This window comes from Trachurus japonicus, chromosome 19, assembly GCF_045865225.1.
Source record: "Trachurus japonicus isolate A0001 chromosome 19, Traja_1.0".
Classification (NCBI taxonomy): domain Eukaryota; kingdom Metazoa; phylum Chordata; class Actinopteri; order Carangiformes; family Carangidae; genus Trachurus; species Trachurus japonicus.
The window spans coordinates 9,177,223-9,202,358 of record NC_140925.1 but is presented as its reverse complement, the minus strand read 5'-3'; the positions used below and the strand labels follow the sequence as shown (position 1 = coordinate 9,202,358).

General features: G+C 43.0%; 2 protein-coding genes across 3 annotated transcripts; one reads left to right on the top strand and one right to left on the bottom strand.

Moving 5' to 3' along the window:
- The first annotated feature begins 809 nt into the window (after positions 1–809).
- LOC146967370 (potassium channel subfamily K member 1-like) lies at positions 810–5,732 on the top strand. The gene is made up of 3 exons (XM_085760726.1): positions 810–1,422; positions 3,087–3,491; positions 4,336–5,732. Exons 1-3 carry the CDS (start codon positions 1,071–1,073, stop codon positions 4,626–4,628), a joined length of 1,050 nt encoding a protein of 349 aa, XP_085616852.1. The 5' UTR covers positions 810–1,070; the 3' UTR covers positions 4,629–5,732.
- Positions 5,726–24,333, bottom strand: entpd1 (ectonucleoside triphosphate diphosphohydrolase 1). Of its 2 annotated transcripts, none has more exons than XM_085760725.1 (10): positions 24,106–24,333; positions 14,020–14,147; positions 13,313–13,430; positions 10,915–11,065; positions 10,450–10,609; positions 10,138–10,341; positions 9,740–9,997; positions 9,138–9,251; positions 8,885–9,022; positions 5,726–6,411 (listed from the first exon to the last, which is right to left on the bottom strand). In XM_085760725.1, the coding sequence occupies exons 1-10, from the start codon at positions 24,119–24,121 to the stop codon at positions 6,196–6,198; spliced, it is 1,503 nt and encodes a 500-aa protein (XP_085616851.1). In that variant the 5' UTR covers positions 24,122–24,333; the 3' UTR covers positions 5,726–6,195. The 2 variants fall into 2 exon arrangements, with proteins under 2 accessions (XP_085616851.1, XP_085616849.1); XM_085760723.1 differs by lacking the exon at positions 24,106–24,333 and adding an exon at positions 15,495–15,760.
- Positions 24,334–25,136: the final 803 nt, after the last annotated feature.

Genomic DNA, 25,136 nt, shown 5'->3' with positions numbered 1-25,136 from the left:
TCATCTTTCTTGAGAGAATACAAGATTAATGATTAAACTTCCTGAAATATAAAACAAACAAATATAAACAAAAACTAGAGAGAAATGTGTAGCCAACATTCTTTAAAGGGATAGTATCATTTTTTTTAAAGTGGGGTTGTATGATCTACAAATAGCCCCTAAGTACTTTAATTGCAGTAGAAGACTCTCTGCACTCCTCCCATTAGCAACGCCAGCCCATAGCCCTGCTCAGAGATTTACAACATACATTGCTGTGAATGGACCCAAAGAAACAGCCTATTTTCGCGGCCTAAAAGAGGTTTTACGTGAAAGAAAATACACTGTTCCATTGTTCGCTATAATATAATTTTTTCCAGCCCTTCAAAGTGCAGGAAGAAACCTCTTTTAGGCCGTGAAAATAGGCTGTTTCTTTGGGTCCATTCACAACAATGTATGTTGTAAATCTCTGGGCAGGGCTATGGGCTGGCGTTGCTAACGGAAGGAGTGTAGAGAGTCTTCTATTGCAATTAAAGTACTTAGGGGCTATTTGTAGATCATACAACCCCACTTTAAAAAAATGCTACTATCCCTTTAAGAACAAGGACAGCCATGATTTTTTAAATTATTATTATTGTTATCAAGAGTGGAATTATATTTCTGTATCTTTAAGTCTTTTATATTTTGTTTAGTATTTACTTTTTGTTTTTTGTTTTTAAAAAAAAAGGTTTTTACTGTAATAAATCTGTCTTTCCAAATAAACCTGAACTTGTGGTTCATGGAAAATAAATCCTTTGTAATGACTCTAAACACAAAAACCTGTTAAACCGGTTGAAGAGGGAAGTGTAGCAAAGCCCAATACACACTGATACATCCTCGCACACACAGAAACGCCCTCTCTCTCTCTACCTGTAGAGGTGAATGAGCGACGTCACTACCCGGTCCAATGAGATGTGAAGAATGAGGAAGAGCAGTGGCTTCCTCCGGGCAGAGAGGAAGGAGGTAGCTCCCCCTAAACAAGCGCCTGTCTGAACACATCTATAGGTGTTAAAGTGTCATTTACAGTGTAATCAGGTGGAGACAGGGCAGGCGGGATGGTGCGCGCCTGTACCGACGGCTGCTGCGTCCGGTTCATAGACCGACACCAGTCGGCGCTGAACTTCGCGCTGTTGATCACCGCTTACATCCTCTACCTGATCGTCGGCGCCGGGATCTTCTCCGCCATCGAGCTGCCTTACGAGCGAGAGCTCCGGGAAGAGCTGCGGGCGGTGCGGCAGGACTTCCTGGACAACAACACCTGTGTGTCCGACGCGCAACTGGAGCTGCTCCTGGCCCGCGCGCTAGAGGCCAGCAACTATGGCGTCTCGGTGCTCGGTAACGACACCAGCCACAACTGGGACTTCGTGTCTTCCCTGTTCTTCACCAGCACCGTGCTGACCACGACAGGTGAGTGAGACCCCCGGGACACAGGTGCTCAGACACTAAAGATAGTAGTCTATAATAAACATCCATTCATTTATGATAAACCAAGCTTTACAGCTATAGGCATATAAGTCATCATTTTTGTCTCCATTTAATAAAGTTGTTTCAAATTCTTAGAAATGAGGCCTGGGCTGGGTTAGATCTGCTCTGGTTTAAAGGTGACTCTGATACGTCACTGAAGCTTCACCTGGAGCTGCTGTAATTTGCATATTTTATCTCTACATAGTTGTGATGTCAGGTCTCACTCATATTGTCCTTGTATGACCATGAACTGTGACTTTAACGTTGCTCCTGAGCAGGTGAATGTGAAGGTCAAACATTCAAGTCAAGTCACAAGATGTAAAACATATACATGTGAACTGGTGAATTAATACTACTTAAACATTAATCCATTTATAGACACTTGAGGGATTCGAGGTGTCTAGGGCATCATTACATCTGCAGTTATATGTTAATAAGTTAATAAATCACATTTTCCCCCCCTTATATGGTACATTGGAGGGTCCTCCTGGTGAATTAAAGGACAGCTGCTTTAAAAGTCTATAGTAAGTAAAAGCAATAGTCAGGCTCCCATAAGAACACTGAGGCAGTTTTTTTGTTTACTGTAATCGCTCTTCCTGCCTCAGGTGTTTTAAATGGAGCTGATGTGGAACTAAATTCACAGTTCTCGTTTTGTGCAAATATGTATTCGGGTCTGTATCATAGACTTGATCTAATGAGTTAGTCAAATGAGGCGGATGCCTATCTTTCCGTCAGACTGTGAAAATCCGTCTTTGTGTTTCCGTAACCGGCGTTTTCCTGTTGAGCTGCAGTGAAAAGACAAACAAAAAGGATCTTTGTGCTAAAATGTTTGTAACTTTGAAGGGGACATCTTTTATTTGTCGAACAGACTGCTGAAGCACCAGACTGTATTTGCATCTTTTGGATATAAGCATCCTCTAGAGAGCTAAACACTGTCTTATTAACAACCCTTAGTTGTTTTTTTAAGACTTTGTAAAGTTATACTTACAGCCTACACACCCTGCGCACTATGACCTATTAGGAAGTGGGTTAGGGTTATTATTATTATACTGTACAAACAGTCGATGAGAATACATTAATTTGGGAGTCATCAGGGGGGAATATCTTGCCAGGATTTAGCTGTTGCACCACCTCTTACTCAGTAAACAGAAACAGGTTAGGAAATGTTGCTGGGGAATTATTATGGATATATTTAATGAGAATCCACACCCCTGAAGCTCCATTAACACATGCGGTTGTTTATTTGTTAGTTCTGCTAAAAGGAACAAATTATAATCCACAGAGAACCCACCAGCCCTCCAGCCCCCTGCAGTGTAAACATACATACATGTTAGTAACTTGAAAGAGACATTTTAACATTAAAACTCAATGAATAATTCAATTATTTAGCCAGCCTGTTCTTCGTGTACAGTAAGTCAGTCCTGGGTCGAGCTTTCACAAGAAGACGAGCAGCTGTTTGATGAACCTCTGTCACTCTTTGCTGCCTTCTCTCTAATTATTGTTATGTGTGTGAAGCTTCACGGAGCCTAAGTGGCTCCTTCAGGAATCCCACCTCTAATTATTGCGCTATAATTAAGGCTCTGCTGCATATTTGTTTGTATTTTCAGGTTATGGCCACACCGTTCCTCTCTCAGACGAAGGAAAGGCCTTCTGCATCTTCTACTCCCTCTTTGGCATACCCGTTACCCTCTTCTTCCTCTCCGCCGTGGTGCAGAGGCTCGTGGTCCTGGTGAGTCGACGTCCGGTGTCCTACTTCCACCGACGATGGGCCATGTCCAGGTCGAAGCTCGCCGCCATCCACGTCTCCTGCCTCACCGTCGTGGCGATCCTGGTGCTGCTCATCATCCCCGCGGCGATCTTTGTCAACCTGGAGAAAGACTGGAACTTTCTGGAGTCGCTGTATTTCTGCTTCATCTCTCTGACCACCATCGGCCTCGGGGATTACGTCCCAGGAGAGACCCACAGCAAAGAGGACAACCCGCACCCGCAGCTCTACAGGCTGGCCATTACAAGTGAGTAGGTGGCTGAGTAGTGTACAAGGCCACCGCTGTCAGGTGGAGGCCTTTTATTTCAAATGAAGGACAAGAGGCATTTTTGGTTCTACCCACTGGATCTGAAAAGGTTTCATGACGCCAAGCACTGTTGAACTGACTCATTCAGTAGAACAGTGGTTTTCAATCCTGTTTGGATTGTCACTCCTCAAAGCAGAGCATTGTTCACTTGTGTCTCTCATTGTCTCACATAACATAAGTATGAGTTGTGAGCCATTCAACCCAAGAGGGATTTTTCCTTGACATGCTTCAACTGAATGGTTTTAAAGTGCTGGAGAGGTGAAAATTATCCAGTAATCCACTGCAAAAAGCAATAAATCTAAGGGTCTACAGTCATTCTAGCCCCTTTTGTGTGACTATTCAGTGGACCTTAGAGCTAAATGCTAACTTCAACATGCTGCACGACCTTTCATACGTATGCTGTATGTTGAGATAGCTCAGTAAGGAGAGAAGAGGTGGACTGACTACCTAACATCCTGAAAAATACGTCACTAGTTTTGAAAAAAAGTTGAAATTACCAAAAAATTTAAAGGGGATGTTGAGCCAGATGAAGAAAAAGAAAGATGGCCGCAGCAGAGAGCCGTGATGTGATGTTATGAGCATAAAAACCGTAAAATGACATTACACAAGTTCATTCATATCGCTTTATTCCTGATTAACAATGTCAAACAAAGCCATGTCTGTGTTGTACTGTATACAACACCCATAATTCACAGACCAAACCTTGGTATGATCTTATTATTAGTCACACTGTATTGGACTTTGTTCCTTCATGCTACCATTGTCTGTGTGTTTGCTCTCCTAGTTTACTTGCTGGTTGGCTTGGTGTGTGTCCTGGTGGTGCTGGAGACGTGCTGCGAGCTCCCCCACCTGAGGCGCCTCAGACAGAGGTTCTACGAGGAAGACATCCGGGAGCTGGACTCTGAGACCACCAACATCATCGACCGGGATCACAATAACGACCAGCTGCCCGACTTCTCCGATAGCGCACCGGCCATCCCCTCTGTGTCGGAGCAGGCTGAATCCTTACGGCAAGATAGCAAGTCAACGCCTTACACCCCGGCAACAGGATCAGCTGCTAACAGAAAGCTGAGATGACAGATTGTCTGCCACATATTGTTTTTAAGGGATTGGTCTATGAACTTTTGCCCTCTAAGTACAGCATACAGGCAGTCTGACCGTGCCTATGTGTATACATACATCTAGAGTCACTCTGTTACTTAAAAAGTAGTTGCTTTGCCAACATCAACACACACATATATGGTGTAAAAGCGGGAACCACCCACAGATAATCAGGATGGCGTTGTGTTTTTGTTCTCTGTTAACTCCGCTCCCTGCAGATAAGAATTAGATCTATAACACAGAGGAAGGGCTGGGCCCCCAAACGGAGGGAAACCCCATGAGTTTCCACTTCCTGTCAAGGTCTTGAAGCACAGTGTGCCCAACAGGGTTTCACACTCCCCTTTAACACATTAGGTAATCTTTGCCGGTATTTACATAGGAAATTTGCCTTCTTGGAAGTCATAAAACCGAACCCAGGAGAATGAGGCGTATCATCACTTTGCCTACTCTACATAATGTGAAAGATATGGAAGCAAAAGATCAAAGGACGACAACAAATGCACATTTTTCTCTCCCTGGTTACTCACTGGTGATGACTGGCCTTCAGCTCCTGTCGGCATGTTTACAGTACATTCTTAGTTCATTGTGATAATTATACTGCAATGTGAGACCTTTCACCACTAGATGGCAGCACCTTCTTTTTTTATATACTAATATATAATCATATGTTACTGGGAGCTTGTCTCTGATGCTGCTTACTGGAGTGTTACTTAAAAATATAATCAAGGTGCAAGAGAGAGTGGTATTGAACAAAAAGTAGTTTTTCATATCCATATATTTTGTTAAGGCCATCCCTGTTTCTGGGAGTGCGAAAATGAATGTAGAGTATATGGAGGTGGATGCCTTATGTCATTTTTTTTTACTTGCAATAGAGCTTGAAACTGTTTAAAATCACAACAAGAAGTAAGAATGTATTACCTGTCCTCCTAAGATAATTTAGCTGCTGTTTTTTGGGTTATTTCCCTGCTTTAATCAAGAGCAGAACATGCATTAAGTGTAAATAAATATTGAAAAATTAAACATTTATATTATTAATGTTTTTTTTAATGTATAAATTACAAGCAAAACAAACATTTTATATAAACTTGGATTATTTTATTTATACAGTGTCATATCCACATCGTAATTCAAGACACATACATGCAGACTGATGTGGGTGCACACATTCAAGCACGCACTCAAACGCACACATTCGACCTCAAACATACACATTCACATTCACACACATACAAACGCAGCAAATGTCCTTCAAGCAGGGAAGAAAGAACTCTCTCTCCAGTGATAGAAAGCATTTGTCCTTCTAAAATGTCCTTGAGTCCGTATGAGCTTCAGGACCGTTGTTATGCAGCAGACGTTGACCTTTGACATCCTCGCAAAGGCTGGAAGGCGTAAAGTTGACATGTCTTATTCACATATTGGTAAAATCTCCCACAGAAGCACACACACAAACCCTCACACACATTCCCTTCAATCACTGTCGCTCATACATACAATATACAGTATATGTGTGTGTATGTGTGTGTGTGTGTGTGTGTATGTGTGATTATATGATCTGTGGCTGCTTGGAGCAACGGGGCCAGAGAGAGCGCCAGCTGACGAACAAGAGGATGACGAGGATGAAGAGCAATACTGAGATGACAGTGACGATGGAGACGAAGCCGGCGTAGGGCAGAGGCGGGGTGTCCGGAGCCTCAGCAGGGATCATGTTGGTCAGATTCAACATGTAGCCCAGCGTCCAGCCTGCATCGCTGCCTTTTATCTGGACACAAGACAGGAAGTAGGAAAACTGTCATCACTGTCATGTACTACAGACCAGGCCAGACTGGAGGACAGAGAAAAGTGACAGAAATTAAGTAAAAATGAGTGAATAAGTGGTTGGATATACTGTAAATAACACACATAGGCCTACTTCCATTCACACTGGTGGCCTTGAAATTAAATACGGTAAATCAAATGCTATTACAACGTTAGAGTCACCAGCTGGAAACCAACCGCTTATTGGTCCATTGACTACACCGCTTATCCATAAAGACTCAAACACTCACTACAGGCAATGTAGAGCTGATATTAAAGCAAGTGGTTGGACTGTGGGAGGAAGATGGGGAACCCACCCAGGCCCTGGGAATCGAACCCAGAGCATGCACTGCCTTATCATTGTACCTTACCAACTTACCAACCACCAAAACACCAAATGAAGGCACATTAAAGGGATAGTTCAACATTTTGGCAAAACTCTTATCTCATAACGTGGTGAAAACTCGGGAGGATATGGCGAAGTTAAACGCGGCGAAGGCTGCAGAGGAGATGGATGAATAAAAGAAAATGGCAAAAAAGGGCCCTCACACCATCCCAACAAATAATAACTACACTGGACTTTGCTCTCTGTCGATTGGACCATTCTGTGACTTTGTGACATGCCAAGCTACAAGATGAGACTGTTGTTCACTCATGACGGACAAATATGGACACATGTGCAAACACACACGTAATCTGTAGGCTATATACTGTCTAGAGCTAAACTTCAGCTCTGTATACTACCTACTGCTAACATGTTATGTCAAAATGTCATAAGTAAAAGAATATATCAAAATGTAAAAAAGCAAAAAGAAAAGAAAAGATTATGATATGAGATTTTTATTCTGTGGGTAATGGGGGCGGGACTAGATAAGCTTTTGCTTCTCCCGCTTTCCCTTTCGGCCATGTGTATTGTATTATTTGAACTAAGATAAAGTGTGATGATGATGATTTAAATTGACATGCCCGAAATAAACAAATTGATTGATTGATTGATTGAATGTGCAGGTCACAACTTGTCCACCAGAGCGTTTTGGAGTTGTTGGATTGTGTATTTGATGAGTTTGATGAGGGAAACCAAGAAATCCCATGAGCCTCCGTAGCGTAGCTCTGAGTAGCTCGTGGCTTGGCTCCATTCTAAAAAAATCTTGCACCGACAATCAACGGTAACAAACCTACTCCTAAAACTACATTATGCATTGGCCAATTTGCCAAAATGTTAAACTATCCCTTTAAAGACTTACTGTGTTCACATATCCACCAGAGTTAAGCATAGAAGTGATTTGAATACATTTTTAAACAACAACTCTATGTGTTGTTCCCCAAAGAGGCACTGTCCAACTTCAAAGGGACCTATGCTTCCTATATCTTCCTGGGCAATGAGAGGTCCAACGTATGGGTCCAACAGGGATTCATCATGACCCAGAGTGACATACCATCATTCAAACCTCCCAAGTTATTGTTGTAAAGACTGGATACAGCCTCTGGATTGGTCAGCACTCAACTACCACCTGACCAGTACCAGCCAATCATATTCATGCAGGTGCACGGCGCGACTTTTTACAACATCTCTCACTATATGCTGGTCGGTATTTTGTTGCCATGGAGGTAGGCTACTGTATCAGTGCAGCTTTTTTCCCCCTTACCGCCTTTTTAACTTGTTTCAGTCTCTTCGTCGCTCACCGCCGCCATTAACTCGAGGTAAGTAGGCGACCAGCTCTGCCCATGGCTCTGCCCCACTTGTCCAATGACCTAGCTACATTTAGCTTGAATTAAATGTATGTTTTACTTCTGCTTGCTCACAAGTGCTGCGTGTTATTAGCTTGAAAATAATAATGATTCCTCAGGTGCATTTGCATTGGTGACAATTTTAGCAAATGAGCTAATGTCCTGTTGTCTTGCTGTAGTTTGTTGCTGCAGTAGTGCATGGTGATTTTTTTTCCCACAGTAGAGTTGCATCAATTAATAAATAGTTTATATTCATACAATTAATCACCACATATTTATGAAGTTAGGCTACTCTAAGAGCTTCACAACTGATGGTTTGATGCTTTCGTTTGTCACATGGATGATGGTCCAGTCCCTGGCTCCTCTTACTAAACCCTGGTGATGGTTAGGCCATGCTGCATGCATGTTTGCTGTTTTATCTATTAAGATTGTCCAGTTTTACCATTCATGGTAAATTGCAACAGGATTCAGCATAACATATGAACAACAATCAGGATGCTGTTCAGTTGATCTTATGAATAGTTATTAGTTAGTTATATACCAACCTGGCAACCTTAATCCTAAAACCCTTAAAGTCTTGAAAATCCCCTTAAGTAAGTGAGGATCAGTTGGAATCAGTCATTTTTTCCAGTGTCCTCACAAAACCTACATCCATCCACACATACACAGGTTGCATGAGATAGGAAAGGGTTGGACTGTGATCCACTGACCTTCTTGATGAATGTTATATTTCGGTAGCTCTCTGAGGTGAAGTTGTATCCTTCTGTCAGCAGGGTGAGGATGTACGTGCCAGAGAAGCAGTACTCAGCCAGATACTTTAATTTTACACTTGGATGCCGCTGCTTTATCTGTTGAAATGCAGCGATATGATCATCTTTTCATATAGGCTGGACATGCTGTCTGATAAACATGATACTGTAGGACATTTTTATGTGCGTAAATGATGCATAGATATTTCCCAACCTCGTCCCAGGGGGTTTCACAGTAGCTTGTTAGCTTTTTCCTGACATCTTCTAGAGGGATGGATGTATCAGTCAGATTGAGGAAGTTCATCACAAAGTAGTACGCAGAGAAAGCCTACAAAGAAGGGAAGGGAGGGGGAAGGAAGAGATGAGGCAAAAGGAAATGAACTTTTTGTGGTGTCTTGAGCAAACTGAGTTATCAGTTTATATAAACACTTCTCATTCTTTTGCTTGTGTTTTTCCCGGTCTTTTTGACTCATGTCATTTGTCTTTTGATAGCAGAGTGATGAGTTATTCGGTGTTAGCGTCTCTGAGATGTTTTCACATGCTCGTTGTGTGTACCACAAACTGATACTCATCTACATTACACTGGGGTGGAGGCAGAAAAATACACACTAGAGATAAGGGGGAACTAATTTTTGTCACTATCTTAGCCATTACTGATTAAAAAGACAAGTCATACCAGGAAGAGAAGTCACAGATTACCACAGATAAATATGTATCTTGTGCAACCCTTCAGTACTCAGAACAACACAGCACAGAGAATCATCCGGTCACTGTTTTCATGCTGATTAATAAATGCTGACAGTTGTGTTCCCTTACCCCATATTGCCCTTGCAAAAATGGCTGGAAGACCCCATTGAAAGAGCATCGGCTGTAACCGCAGTGCGTAAAGTTGAAGATACTTTTGACAGCATCCTGGCATTGTGCAAAGTTTCCCGACCCCTTGTGAGTAAAAATTTCAGGAGCTCCTTGGGGTTTCCTGTTTGACACGCAGGGGCTGTCATAGAGGACTGAGTAGAGCTTTGTCTCATTGTAGCCAGGATGGAAACAGGGATCTGATATTGTTCCTGGACCTGACTAGGAGAGAAATTGAGATAAGAGGTGTGATGGACAGAAATAGGAAGTTAATTGAACTGAATGTCAATATTTTTTTGCTTTTTTAGCCTCAAACAGAAGTAGCCTACTGAGTGATAAGGAAACTTTAGCCGGACGTTTACCTGAGTCTGCTGTGCCAGCGTCATCCGCAGCGCTTGGTCTTTCCCGTAACACAGGAAGCTGTGAGTATACAAGTTATAGTCATTTCCGTAGAGTCGGAAAGTCACGGAGTTGTCGGGCGATTCCGAGCCGTCATAATTATCGGATACGAAGCTGATTTGAGTGGATGCCCCGCCAAGGTCAAGGGCGCCGGTGGTTTTCAGGCCCTGCAGCAGAGACAGAGAGGGCGGTAACACGCCAGGGGAGAGCTCGCCGGTTGCCATATGCAAAGTTGGACAAACGTGCACGAACATGTATGTGGTATGTGCACAAACCTGTTTGAGGCGATCATCCAGGTAGTTGACTGTGACCCAGCCAAATGCGCCCTCTTCCTGGCCACTGAGGATTCTTGCTCCCTGAAAGGAGAAGGGGGACTTTTGCAGGGCGTCCTCCACGGCCCGAAAGACCCTGTCTGATGCCGAGCTGTTCTCAATGCTGCATGCACACACACAACGGCACAAATTCATTAGATTGATTCCCCATCCATAATTCACATCTATACAGCAGCACATAAATAATGAATAGACTGTGTAGCATATAATGGATCTGACAGTAACATATTTGCTGCTCTGGCAGTAAACTTCATGTAGAGATAAATCATAAAATAGGAGGATGGAAAAGCCTTCGGGCAGCAGCGCATTGTCTGGTAAACAATGCACAGCTCAAGCATGGAAAATGTTTTTTTGTTTTTTCGGATGCATGTTTAATCTTTGATAACGCTTGGGCGTGTGTTGCCGTACTTGAGCAGTCTCATTCCGGCTGTAGCCCCCAGATAAAGAGGGGTCTCGTGGTGTCTTTTCCCAGGGACTCGGTCCTTGGCCTGCTGCATGCATGCTCTCAGAGACTCCCCCGCCCCCAGAGGATCAGACGCATAGCTGGATATACCTGGACCTGCGGGAAGAACGACGAAATGTCAGTGGGAGGGTGAAGTCATGCAGTGTTGAGATGTAATAAATCATAATGGGACCCTTGTGTTTGGAGATGCTTGGGAATTGAAGATCATCTGCTGAAAATCATGAACTGGCAAGAAAAGAGATTTTCCTGTAACGTCCGTGATGTGATGTGCCTTCCCTTGAGCAAGGGCTTTATCCTGCTCTACTGGTGCTTTGGATTACTGATGTATTTTGAAATGAAAACACAGTATCTCCTCTCTATGGCACTCACCCTCGAGACCAGGTGCTGCTGATGACATCTTTTAACATACTGAAGAGAAAAACTCGGCTCAGCGTCACAGCTGGGCAACGTAGTTTAAAGCAAACCTTAGTGACCGCTGTTGATTCTCTTGTCTGTGGACTAGTGCCTGCATAATGAAGGCCTTAAAGGGATAGTTCAACATGTTGGCAAATTGACCCATTGCCATAATCCCTATAGTCATAGCAATAGGTTCGTTACCTTTGATTGTCGGTGCAAGCTATTTTTAGAACGGTGGAGCAGAGCGGCGAGCTGCTCAGAGCTACGCTACAGAGGCTCATGGGATTTCTTGGTTTCCCTCATTAAACTCATCAAATACACAATCCAACAACTCCAAAACATTCTTATGGACAAGATGTGACCTGCACATTCACCACGCTATGAGATAATAAAGTAACGTTATGAGACAGAGTTGTTTTCAAGGTAAATTCATGCAAAACTGCTGATGCACATTTCTGTCAGGGGCAGTTTTTCGGCAAGCAATCTCTGCATTTGCCTCGAAAACAACTCTGTCTCGTAACGTTACGTTATTATCTCATAGCGTGGTGAATGTGCAGGTCACAACTTGTCCACCAGAGCATTTTGGAGTTGTTGGGTTGTGTATTTGATGAGGGAAACCAAGAAATACCATGAGCCTCCGTAGCGTAGCTCTGAGCAGCTCTGCTCTGCCGTTCTCAAAATAGCTTGCACCGACAATTAAAGGTAACGATCCTACTGGTATGACCATAGGCATTATGGCAATTTGCCAAAATGTTGAACTATCCCTTTAACACACTGGAGACAGTTGGACAAGCCTATCGTCATTTGCAGTAGGGCACATTCATAAAACAACAAACACGTTTGTTTGCATAAGAAGGCCCATTAGATACATAATGTATCAGGTAAAATAACAGGTCTGAGAGGAGAATAGTGTCAGGAAACTGGAGCAAATTAGCAGCTTGGCTCCGCTGAAGGACAGATAAGATCCAACTCTCATCACCTCTATTGTTACTGTTAACCTGTCTTCTCTCGTTTGCTAAATTCACACCAAAAGAGAAAGGAAATCAACTATATGACATGTGGATTTCAGGATGCTGGGACTATCTTGTTTGCTGGGCGCAGTCGTTACCTGCAGTCGTGTAAAGTAAGCGATGTAACAGCAGGCTATAGGAACATTTTGTGTTGATATATTATGAAAATCAATTTGTTGAATTGATCCACAGCAGAGTTTCCTTTGTGTCATTAGCTATCGCTTAATTCATCAATTAAAAACTGTCTAATGAATCAAGTCACCTGGACCAAGATTAATGGAAACAGTTAAATCAATAACAAAAATCCATCAGGTCTCCTTTCGTCAGAGTTATAAACATTAATGAGTTTTATAAGATTTAAAGAATAGCTGCATATTCTTTTGTCATTTTTCAAGCTGAACCAAGCCAACTATTCTCTGGCTCCAGCTCCTCCAGCCTCAGGATTTACTGCTATTGTGAACTGAGTGTTTGTTTTAGTCAGATTAAACTAAAAAAGTTTTTAAAGACGTCACCCGGGGCGTTGTGGAGTTGCGGTCATTTCCTGCCATTTTCACAGATCAAAGAATGATACTCTTTATCCAGAAAAAAATGTTGCATTGTCCATTAGATCATAAGATAAAGCAAAGATGCTCAATTGCATTTGACTGTGTGAACTCAAAAGTTGTTTATATTATGCCTAATTAGTTCTCTATAGAGCATTAAAGTGCCATTGATCATCACTAAATCCACTATTTACAACACATTAACCCTGGTGTGAATGAAGTATGTCAGTATTTATTAGTTAGTGTTACAGATTGATCGTATTTGCCAAAGAAGGTCAAGTAAAATGCATGTTTCACTTAAATATTTGCATTAGCGTGCATTAGAAGTTTTACACCTGTGTGTGTGTGTGTGTGTGTGTGTGTGTGTGTGCGTGCGGCGGTGCAGCGTGCTCTACCTTCGACTTTGCAGGAATGCTTCTGCTCGACTCTTCCAGTGTTGTTATCTTTCTCCGCCGGCCACTCGTAGATATACAGAGCTGTGTGGGAGGATCCGGCGTCCAGCACGATCCCATACTGTGATGGAGAGAAGAGACTTCAATCCTGACATACAGTACACTTTAAACATCCTGTTTAAATGTGATGGAGATTATCCTCCGTCCTCCCTCTCATGGTCTATGTCATGCTGTTAAATGTTTGTGCCGGTGCAATGCGGGAGGATTCACCGTGCCCTACACTAACCATGACACACACACACACACTCTGGGATAAAGAATAATGACTACAGTAATGGCCAAATAGTCCATTGAGAAACTGACCACAGCTACTGTATATCAGATCTACTTATTGGAGCTAATAGGAAAATATTAGTCCAGCTATTCATTAAAGCAGCGCCCTAGAGACTGGAGACTGGAGTGGGCCTGCATCTGTAACAACAAGCAATAGTCATTTACTCTCGCTATCAGCAGTCACTGGCCTTATATGGTGAAGGCTTTTTAAAACTAGTAGTACAGGTTGAGGTCATATTGACAAGAGACCGTATTTGGCCTGTGGACTTTGGATTCAGATCCCACTGTATTTCACTGGACTTCCCACACACAGAGCACAGCACACACTGTGGTATTTGAGTGTGTGTGTGTGTGTTCCCCCCTCTCTCTTACCGTACCTTGTACTTTTGGGCGAGAGGCTGGTTCTGCAAAACTGCTACCGTCACCAAGGCAACAATCGCTATGACACCAATCACAGTGATGATGATGGTCACAGGCGTGTGCCAGGGGTTCTTCTCTTTCATCTCTGAGAGCGGGGGCGGGAAAGACAGAGAGACAGGAAGGAGAGGCGAGGGGGGGTAGAGGGTGGAAAATGGGGACACATTGGAAAGAGAGAGAAAAGGAAGGGGGGGTTAGAGAAGAAGTCTTGCGTCCAGATGTGTGGTGTGATGTCACAGCATGTGTGCTTGTACGTATGAGAGGGAGAGAGAGAGTTAGAGTCTGCTGCTGGGATGTTGTCACAGACTCTTTGACCGTTATTATTTTGTAACCAAGGACTACAGATGGATTTTCTCAATCTGGACGTCTGAACCGGAGCCAGGCTGTTCATTGATTCTTGAGTGGATGTTGTTGTTTCAGCCACGGCACGTTAGGAAACGTCTTTCGTCCAACAACACCCGAGTGCTTTACTGTGGCTAATGCAGGAATATCAACAAGCTTTGAAAATGAAAGATGAAAAGGAAACCAGGCCTTTACAACAATACAGTGCAGCACTTGGCTTCAATTGACCTTTGATGATTAAAGCTGTAGCAACACGTCATCGCCGGCAAACGCTGATTAATAACTTTACATTACAATTACATTTACTCCGATGCTTTTGAACCAAAGCGACCTACGAGTCCAAGACAACTCTGAATCTTTGTGTCAGTTCTAGATGCAACATCTCATCAATAAGTCCAGGGAGATCAAGTAAACAAGTGCAGCAATCGTGTTGGTAAAGTAAACTCAACATCCTGCTAAAGGTATGATGATTATTTTACAAGGCTGCTGCCTCGGCCACTACTGTGTTCGGTTCTCATTCCTTCCTTAGTGCTCATTTAGTTTCCACTGTTTACTGATGGGATTACACACACACACACATACACAGACACACAGACGCACACTTTTATAAAGGGACAAAAAAGGGTGTAACAGACCGTCTGTGTTCACAGGACTATTGGATAGGAACGGGCAGATTACAAGATACCAGTGAACAATAAATTCAACGCGCACACACTCTATGTAGCTGACGCACACACACACACACACAGCTGCACACATGTTTTATTGCCAACCTAGGTAAATTAACAGACAGTACCTAGGTGCACATGACAGCTGCTAAAGTAAATACACAGGCCTTTGAAACTGACCTGACCGTGGAGGAGTACAGTACACAATTCATGACACACACGCAGACACACAGCTCAGTGTGTGTGTGTGTGTGTGTGTGTGTGTGTGTGTGTGTCTGCTGCCCTGCACCAGCGGGACGTGCAGCAGTAATAGTAACCCTGACCTTTTGTCCACTGTGGGAAAAAAAAAACAGAGAAAACCTGAAAGTTGAAGCACATTAACGCTGCTAACCAACGGTGAACGGAGCGGAAGAGAGAGCACTTACCTCTGTCGTCCACTTCAATGAACTTATCACTGACAGGGGAGGGAGAGCGACAGAGGGATGAGAGAGAGAGAGGGAGAGAGAGAGAGAAGGGGGGGGGGGAGGTGGAGGAGGGGGTGAGGGATAGAGAGTGGAAGAGGAAGAGAGAGAGTGAACAGAAGGGAGGTATCAAGAGTGACAGAAGAGAAGTTTTTTCCGTCGTGGCTGTGTAGAAAGTAGAGTAGAGCTCTGTGTATGTGTGTGTGTGTCCGTGCATGTGTCCGTGCGTGTGTGTGTGTGTGTGTGTGTGCACATTTCTGCTGAACTGCTCTGTAGCACTGAGTTTGGCATTTCCTCCCCAAGCTGGGGTAGCAAAGCCGGTCACTATGGAGATGCAATTAAACTGTGTTTGTGCATGTGTGCGTGTGCATGTGAATCCCTTAAAAGGGTCTCTCTCTCTCTCTCTCTCTCTCTCTCTCTCTCTCTCTCTCTCTCTCTCCCTCTCTGTGAACTCATGTGTCGCCCGTCCAGCGCTCCTCTCTCTCTGTTGGTTCTGTGGGATGTGTAGCAGCGAGGGGAAGTGGGGACTCCCTTCTTGAGCTGTTTTTTATTACTGGCAGGCTGTGATGTCATCTCTGTGACGGATCGGGATCCCCTGCTTTTCTCTGTGTGTGTGTCTGTGTGTGGTGATTGTGTATGTGTCTGTGTGTGTGTATGTGTGTGAAGAAGAATAGGGGTTGCTGGAGAGCTATGTGTGTGTGTGTGCAGCAAGCCCAAAACATGACCTGCCTGCAAATATGTGAATCCATTCACTGATTCATTCTCTGTTTCCCTCTCTAGCTGAACTCACAAAAAATACACAATTACTTATGTTTGAACATGAACTAGACTGTTGCTCTTAACTTAATCGTTTAAATGATATCACTTAAATCCCTTAAGCTTCCCTCTTGGCTCGAGCTGTAACTCTACTATTACTCAAAACCTCCCACATTAAGGAAATGCTCTCTCTCTCTCTTTCTCTCTCTCTCTCTCACACTGTCTGTAATTGTTTGGCTTATTTTCAAGCGAAAGAAAACAAAAGTTCATAGTTCACTTTGGTTCCATTTTAAAACATTATCCAGGAACGATCTAAACCCGATGAGACCTGGTTGTTTATTTACTCACAGTGTTTCCTCTCCCATCTGAAACCCTCTGTCTTTTCCATAATAGCAGTGTCGCATCCGTTTTCGATTAAATTACACAGAATCTGATTCTAAGGCAAAGATGCTAAGAATATATTTTTTTAAAACACAATCTGGCCTGTACAAATGTACCTATTGGAGGAGGAGACATGCCCACATGCATGCGACAGGTCTCTGGCTGCTTAAGGCACAAAGGAGCCTCCATGTGACCAAACCACTGACGTTTGGCTCTTTTCAGTTTTGTGCTGTCACTCTTCGGCTTTGTTATTGGATGTTTCATGATTGGATTAAGGTTCACTGATCGTCTCCAGTGTTGCAACATAATTGAATTAAATGCGGGGTGAGCAGAGGAAACCAGGGTGTGACTGAGTGAGGACAAGCCGAGCCGGTGTCAGACACAGACACCTAATATCTGTGTTGTTTAAGTCTCAGTATCTTGTGGTGGTTCAGTGGTCAACATGATCTGTGTGTGTGTTTGCCTGTTTTTCCCACAGTCCAGGGTCGGGGAAGTTAATGGGTGACTAAAATTGCCGATAGGTGTGAATGTGAGCACAAATGGTTTGTTGTTTCTGAAAGGACAGCGAATGGATGTCTGTGTTGGATTCAGAGTTTTGTACCTCTTGAAACTTGTTTGCATTGTTTGCGATATTTGCATTGTTTGAATTATCTACACTAAATATGTTCCAGAAGTTTTTTTTTCCTCCACAAACATTTTCTGATGGAAATTCATTTTGAAAAGCAGCTGCACTTCTGTGGCTTTACATTTCAGTAAAGCCACAGAAGTGCTAATTGCACACTCAAGACTGTGGGACACATGGTTGAAAGGACAGTGAGTGGATCATTTTGTCTCACATGTTAAAGTTTTTCTAGCTAATAATCTTTTGCTTTGATAATGTACTTTTCCAAGTCTGAGTTGCAGAAATGCAGAAAGTGAGTATCATAAATGTAACATAAACACATGTTGAATTGTTTTTAAAATGGACTAAATCGATGTACTGGTGAAACTCAAACTTTCAAGTACGAAGGTAAACAAAAGATTATTAGTTGGCCTCTGTGTTTAAGGTTTACTCAAAGCACATTTTTCAACAGATTAGCAGAAAGCATTACTTTGAGTTGAGTGTCAATATCTATAACGTCTTTCTGCCTCTGGGCTGCACCACACCAGACCAACATCTTGTTTCAATGGGAGTCTAGTTCAAACAGTTCTTCGAAAGAACATGCAGCAAGAATAAAACCACATGATTTTTCCCCCAAACTGTGTGTGCACAACATCGTCACATGTAAAATGTATGAGAACATCTGCTCCGTCTCTGGCGCTCGACGTAAACAAACTTAACAATTAATGAATGTCCATTAATGGCAGCTGACTCCAATTAGAACAGACACCTGCTGTTTTTAAAAGGAGGAATCAAAGGGAAGCGGTTACATTGGAGCACTGGCCTTCCTTCCTGGTGCTGTCGAGTCTGAGAGCGGACTTTACCAACAGCTGGATCACCGGGTTTCCAGTCAACGAGCTCTGATTTGCTCTCCGACAGACGGCAACGCTTCATCATGTGTGATTACTTAGTGATGACGATGCCGTTGGCAGCCGACTAAACAGAAACGTAACCATGAACACACGTTGAGACGGGAAGCGGGGCTTACCTGATCGAGGAAACTCTCTTGGAACAGACGGGAACGCCACGCAATCACTCGGGTGTATATCTATTCCCGTGAGGCATTTTATTGACATAATGCAATCCATTATGATCACAACTACCGTACTGTACATGCCCAAACCCAGCCCTCGGCCTTTCCCACACCTCGTCAAACCCAAACCTTGAAACAAAGGTGTACTCATCGAGCACCTGACAAGGGAAGGACTACTCAATCAAGACATCTGGCTGCACACGTGCACACACACGAATACAATCTTTTGTTGACAGGCACATACTGTATACACACAAACATTTGGCGACACGGACACACAATTCCTCTCTTTCCATGTCTGACCTTTCTGTAAACACAACTGTATTGTTCAGGTGAGGCCGGGACAGGAGGGAAGTCAAAGTGGTGGGAAAAGAGAGAGAGAGAGAGAGAAAGAGAGCACACAGGTGGAAAATCTAACATCTGCTGTTGTATTGTCGCTCTGCAACCTTTTTTTTTTTTTTTTTAGAGTAATGCAAATATTTTTAAAGATCTTTTTGGTAAGCAAAGTAAATATTGGTACGTGCTTCAGCTAACTTTTAGTTATCAGTCAGTAAAGCTACAACGGCGATGAATCAGAGACTAGAGACTCAACATAAACCTCTGATGCCTGAAGCAGAAACAAGTTCTGTTTAGATGAACAGCATTTACAGCATTTACCTATAAAAACACTGTTCAACAACTCTGACGAATAGAATAACATTTACGGGCACAGAGCCATTTTCTTTTCCTCTTTGCATCAGGACCATTGAGACGATTCATTGTGTAATCCTTAAATTTAGACTAAATCCTCACTGATTGTCATGTGTACCTAAACCAAACCATAAAAGTAGCACATGACTCTACAAAAACAAAGTCTGAAGAGTTTAACATGTGTATAACCAGGCATGTGCTGTTCTTTTAAAGCTATACACGGGTTCTAACAGTCCATCCTCACCCAAAGAGGAACACAATGTGGACTTTATTCTAAAAGTATGTTGAAGCCCGGTCCTTCTGACCTTTGACATGAAGGAGTTTCCGACCCTGCTGATCTGATCTGGAACCAGGGGCTCATAAATCGGAGAGAAAAGAGATGCAAAACAGAAAAGAGAGGAAAAGGAAGAAAGAAGAAGACAAAGAATAAGGAGGGCATATTGAATCAGCAGATAGGAAGGGTAATTTCTATGCATCAAGTGATGAGTCAAAGGGTGACACAGTCAGGGATCAGCTGTGTGGTTTCATAATGATGGAAGGAACGAGACGACAACAACATCCCCATAAGGCATGTCTTGAAATCTGCTGTGCGGCTTTGGTGGTGGAGCACCAACAGATCACGAGCCAATAAGTGCGTAGACAGATGTACGTAACACATGTGTCCAGACACAGGCTTAGTCACCACAACTCGCCTCACACCAAGCTGAAACAAGCACAATCATGCTTCATGTGCAGTTTCAAAAAGAACGAGGAGCAATGAGAGAAAAATAGTGGGAAAAAAATAAGAACATCATTTATGGGTGGACGTTTATGAATATTATGTCATATTTTATGAGCTACTGTATAAAATGTAATCTAGGAATTACAAATTACAGCTGTCAAATAACTAGTGGAGTGGAAAAAAGTGCAATATGATACAATATTAATTATACAATACGGATGTAGTGCAGTAAAGAACCAGCATTTAAAATCTGAGACCTTGTTTTTCCAAAATATCCAAGAGGATGTACAGTAACAGCAATTGGGATAAAAAGCAGCACGTTTACACAGATAGATATTAAGGGATTCCCTGCTCTGAATTACACACTTGGGAGTAAATGGATCATGCTATTTTCCCTCTTAGCTCCACACAGTCATCAACACCCACATGAACTGTTGAACTGTTTTGCTTCAACCTTCACGGTGGTGTCCTAGCAGATTTATAAATACATCTTATTCGTGCGCTTGTGAAACAGCACAGCACAGGCTACTTCCTCCAAAATAGGGATCCTCTCGTGGCGTCATATGATGAAAGAGGAACCGTCTTGGGCTGCCACAGGGAAGTGGTCCGTCCTGAGTCCTGACCTCGCCCACAGAACCAGGCTGGCGCTAACCCGGAGTCTGTCCCGACCTCCAGCCGGGAATAAAAATAGCCTTTGCTGTTTCAGTGCGGAAGTGTGCTGCAGAACATCCCTACGTAGCTGGGATGAACTAACAGCCACAGATCTGATTTAATTACAACAATGGTGACTGGGGCCTTTGCTGTCATTTACATGGAGAGCCAGCCGCTTCATCTCCAGTCGTTTAAGATAAGGTATCAATCACTTCACATAAGCAAACTGCGGGGCTTTTTGGTAAACCTTTTGAAGGTTGTCCAAATATTCAACAACTCTGCGGAAACCAAATAGTTTCAAACAAACCTTTTTAGGCTCAAACAATATTGGGCTCAGCTGATATTAAAGTGTCAAGTCAGGCTTACTTTATCCAGGTTTAAGATATCTATCAGATCCACCTTCTCCCCAATTATGTCAGACAAGATTGAATTCACATGCACATTTTTTACGGGGGTAGCCCTTAAAACACAAACATCTGTGACTGTGATGAAACGGCACTATTGGTTTCATTGGTTGTTCCTCTTTTAAAAACCGGCGGGGTTGAGAATTTATCATCTTTGTCACTGCAGTTCCCGACTTCAGACCTCTTCACCAAAACACACGGGGGAGTATCGCATGCAGAGTCCCCAGCGTCTCTCTGTTACTAATGCGAATGAGCGTGTACTGTAACTCTCTCTTTGAGTGACGATTTTACAAGTAAACGCAGCACAGCCGTCGCCTTTAACCGAGGTGAATGGTGATTGTTTAGCAGTTCAGAGCAGCAGCTTGGCAGCGACTGCCGGTTAAACATCTGATCTGAACAGGCTTCATGTTCCAGGCACTGTCTCATACATACTTGTTTGCCGTATGACAACAGAAACAGATCAACATGTAAATGAGAACAGCTTTTTATTGGCAATCCAGCTGCATTAAGGCGAGACACCCCAGGTGAATAGGGTAAAAAATTTAACTAACAGCTATTGCCATGAAACTTTCTATGTTTATTACTTAGATTGAGACAATTATTTTTTGTATTACATGTTTTCTTAAATATTATGCTTACATATGGAAATTAGACATTATATAATTAAATATGCGTGAATTTGTGTACATTTCCAGACCCGAAATCTGAAGATTGGATAAAGCCACTTTCAAAATTCTTGTTTTATTTTGTTGACATTTTAAAGTCAAAAGTTTTTACAGAGGGGATTTTGGATATCTCTTTTTATCACTTTGTAAATGAGAAAATACTGTCACCAGCCCTAAAAAATCAAATTTCGCCCTGTTTTTAGGTATAAATTGTTGTATAAATGAGGCTGTGAATGATATATCAACAATCCCCTCTGTAAAAACCTTCAGAATATAGGCGGGAATACAACTGGAAGGTTTGGTGTCTGTAAGTGCTGCTGAACTGGAGATTTCGGGTCCAGAGTATAAGAAAAAGCTCATTTTGAGAAAACGGCCTTTAAAGATTCTATTGCAAAAATTCCACAAATTGGCTCTATGCACAGCTCTACTTCCTGAACTTAAGGCAGCTCCTTTGTTTCCTGTATTACATTATTGGACAAACTGATTAATCCAGGTGTGTCTGACCAATGTGACTACTCAGACACACCTGGATTAATCAGTTTGTCAGTAAATAAAAGAACTGCCTTGAATTTAGAAAGCAGTGGAGATGTGCATAGAGCCCATTGTTACTGGAAACAAGAGTGTCTGGCCACTGTGAATTTTAAGGTGTGTGGGCCAGTAGGTCAGAGAAAAAAAAATAAAAAAAAAAATAAAAAAAAGAAACACTTTAGGTGTAGCCTAGTTGGGCTCATCTGTAATATGACAACCAATGTTTTCAGTTTCTCTCTGTCTGGCTAAAAATCATATCTGGCCCATGTCAGTGTCACATCCGTTTCACCTCTGTCACTGAGAAGTAAACTACTGCACAACACGTGATTCTGAGGATCGATGCTCATTTTAAGCCCTGTACCAGCGCAGGGACATATTAAATCTCCGATCAGTTCATTCAGACGTCTGATGTGTAAAAAAAAAAAAAAAAAAGCCACCGCTGTGTATCGCGCTGGTCTCCGGCGGCAAACACTCGTTTTTTTTTACGGGTGACAGCTTCCGCGATGACGCACTTTGTAAAGGGATCTTATGGCTCGGTGAGTTTCTGTGCTGTGTCTTTTGTTGTCTAGCAAGTGAGAGTTGCTGTTTTATTTTACGTGAGGATTTAAATCGATTTCCTTTCCCCGTTTTTAAAAGTCCCTCCGCTGTTCAGAGCGCGTCACGTGATGCTTCTAAACGAATCACGCTGTCGGAAAACGACACCAGCCAATGAGACCCTCCCTCGTACTTTTACGATTCGTCGCTGGTACAAAGGAAATGACCATTTTTGGAACCGACACATTAGTGCAGGAGAGAGAGAGGGAGAGATAGAGAGAGATAGAGAGAGAGCTTCACAGCGATACCTGATATGACAGGAGTCTGAACAGACGCGGCTCGCTCCGCGATAGAACGCTCAGTTCTGGTGAATTTAGGAGAAATCTACAGGCGACACCAGTCAAAGTGAAGTAAAATAAACACCCATAATGTGTATTTTAGACTATTTTTTTGTATTAGTCTGAAAGAAGACATGTTATGGAAGCAAAATAGCCCAAAATCTCAAAATTGATAAGTGCATGAAAAAACGATGTTTTTGCCTGCCGTGTCTCGCCTTAAAATACCACATACTGTATGAGCACGGAGAGTATAGAGAAAAGCAAACAGATGCAGGGCTGACAGCAGGCAGAATGCAAATAACCTACAAATGGGTCCTGTCGCGCATTAGGTAGGCCTATTTGACCAAGTCTTGTAATTTGGATGGACTCGTCTACACACAGCTGCCTGATCTTGACAGTTTAGATAATTCAGTGACAAGTGAAACCAAATTTGACTTTTGCTTACACTTTTATAATGATTCAAAATGCCTAAACAGCATAAAACAAACATCAGGGAACAACTAGTGTTCAGTTAAGTTAAGTTAAGTTTCACAAAGCATCAAGCATTCAGACATTTTGATTGACAGGCATCTCAGTCGACTAACACGCTAAACTGAGATAATATGCTAATTATATTTGGCCCAGTTGAAAGCTCAGCTGATATTGCACCTATAAGATAACAAATACAATGCCCAGCCTGCATGAAATGTGATAGTTGAAACAGTAATTGCTAGTTAACTGTAGTTGACGCCATCAACACTAATATTGGGTCATTCTGTCAGATGATTTATTGACAAGTAAACGTTATACGACCTGCATCATTATTCAGATAATGTTGTGCAATTAACCACAGTGACGTGCACTTTGCCTGATTACCCACCATAAACAGCACATGATGTCGTCTTATACGGTAAGTGTGTCACAGTGAAATAAACACTCAACTTCCTCAGTAAAACCAACCCACACGCGCACACAGACGCATACACAGGCACCTGCTTACACCAGCCGTACACACACACTATGGAAAAGTCACACACCTGCCCCACACTGCTACACATACACACAGCAGAGCGAGTCACACACTCACCTGATAGACTGAACACAGCGCTGGTACATCCTACACACACTGTCCGCTGAGGATTTCCTACTCTCCTGTGTCCATGTGCGTGCACGTGTGTGTGTGTGTGTGTGTGTGTGTGTGTGTGTGTGTGTGTGTGAGTGTGTGTGTGTGTGCCAGTCATAGCAGTACACCTACCTCTTTGTGCAGACATGGGTTCGTTCTCAGCAGCAACACAATGCTCTTTCTATTCTTTGCCCCTCTCTCTGTCTCCCCCTCTCTCTCACACACACACACACACACACACTCTCTCTCTCTCTCTCTCTCTCTCTCTCTCTCTCTCTCTCTCTCTCTTTCCCTTCCTCTCTCTCTCTCTCTCTCTCTCTCTCTGGTAGCTCTGCCTCTCTGCCTAGTGTAAGGTTTGTCAGCACCTCCTTTCACATACACTCGCTTTATTAGGAGAAGCTGCTTCCCTCCTCCCTCCTGCTCAGCCCACTCCCCTCCTTCTCAGGCGCCTTTTCAGCTGTGCCTTCTATTTACCCCCCCCCCTTCTCTCTTCCTCTCTCTCTCTCTCTCTCTCTCTCTCTCCTCCCTCTACACCTTTGTCACACACTCTCTCTTCCAGTGTCACCCCTCTACTCACTCCTCTAGCATGTTCTCCACTTTGTGCATCTCTCTCTTAATCTCTCTCCCCTTTTCTCTCTGCCGTAACGCTCCCACTCTCCAGCTCCACCAGTGTTTTTCTTTATCATTTTTCTTTCTTCTGCCTCTCTTTCTCTTTGTCATTGTCTCTGTCTTGTAAAGTGGGTCAAACATGAAAGCTGTGTTAGATCTGCATTGGAGCTGGTGCTGGTGCTGGAGCAGGAGCTGAAGCTGGAAGGATATTATAGAGAACGCACGCAGCAGGAGAAGGAGCTTACAATCCTCGATACCCGGCACCCAGGTTTTATAGATGTAATCTTCACTCTGTGGAAAAAAACACTGGCTTCTTAATGGCGTCTTGTGAAGTCTTTAACTTGGAGTGGAAGGCTATAAAGTTAACTCTGAGAGGCATTATGTAACGTTCAGAGCCGCAGGAACAGGAAGCTCTCAGTTCGGATGATAAAGAAACCTTGAGCCCGGGGCCCTGACATGGACACTGCCACCTGTGTGTTTGTGTGTGACTGTGTGTGTGTTTGTGCTTGTTACACTCATTTATCAAGGCTGGAAAACAATGCCCTGTCTGTTTT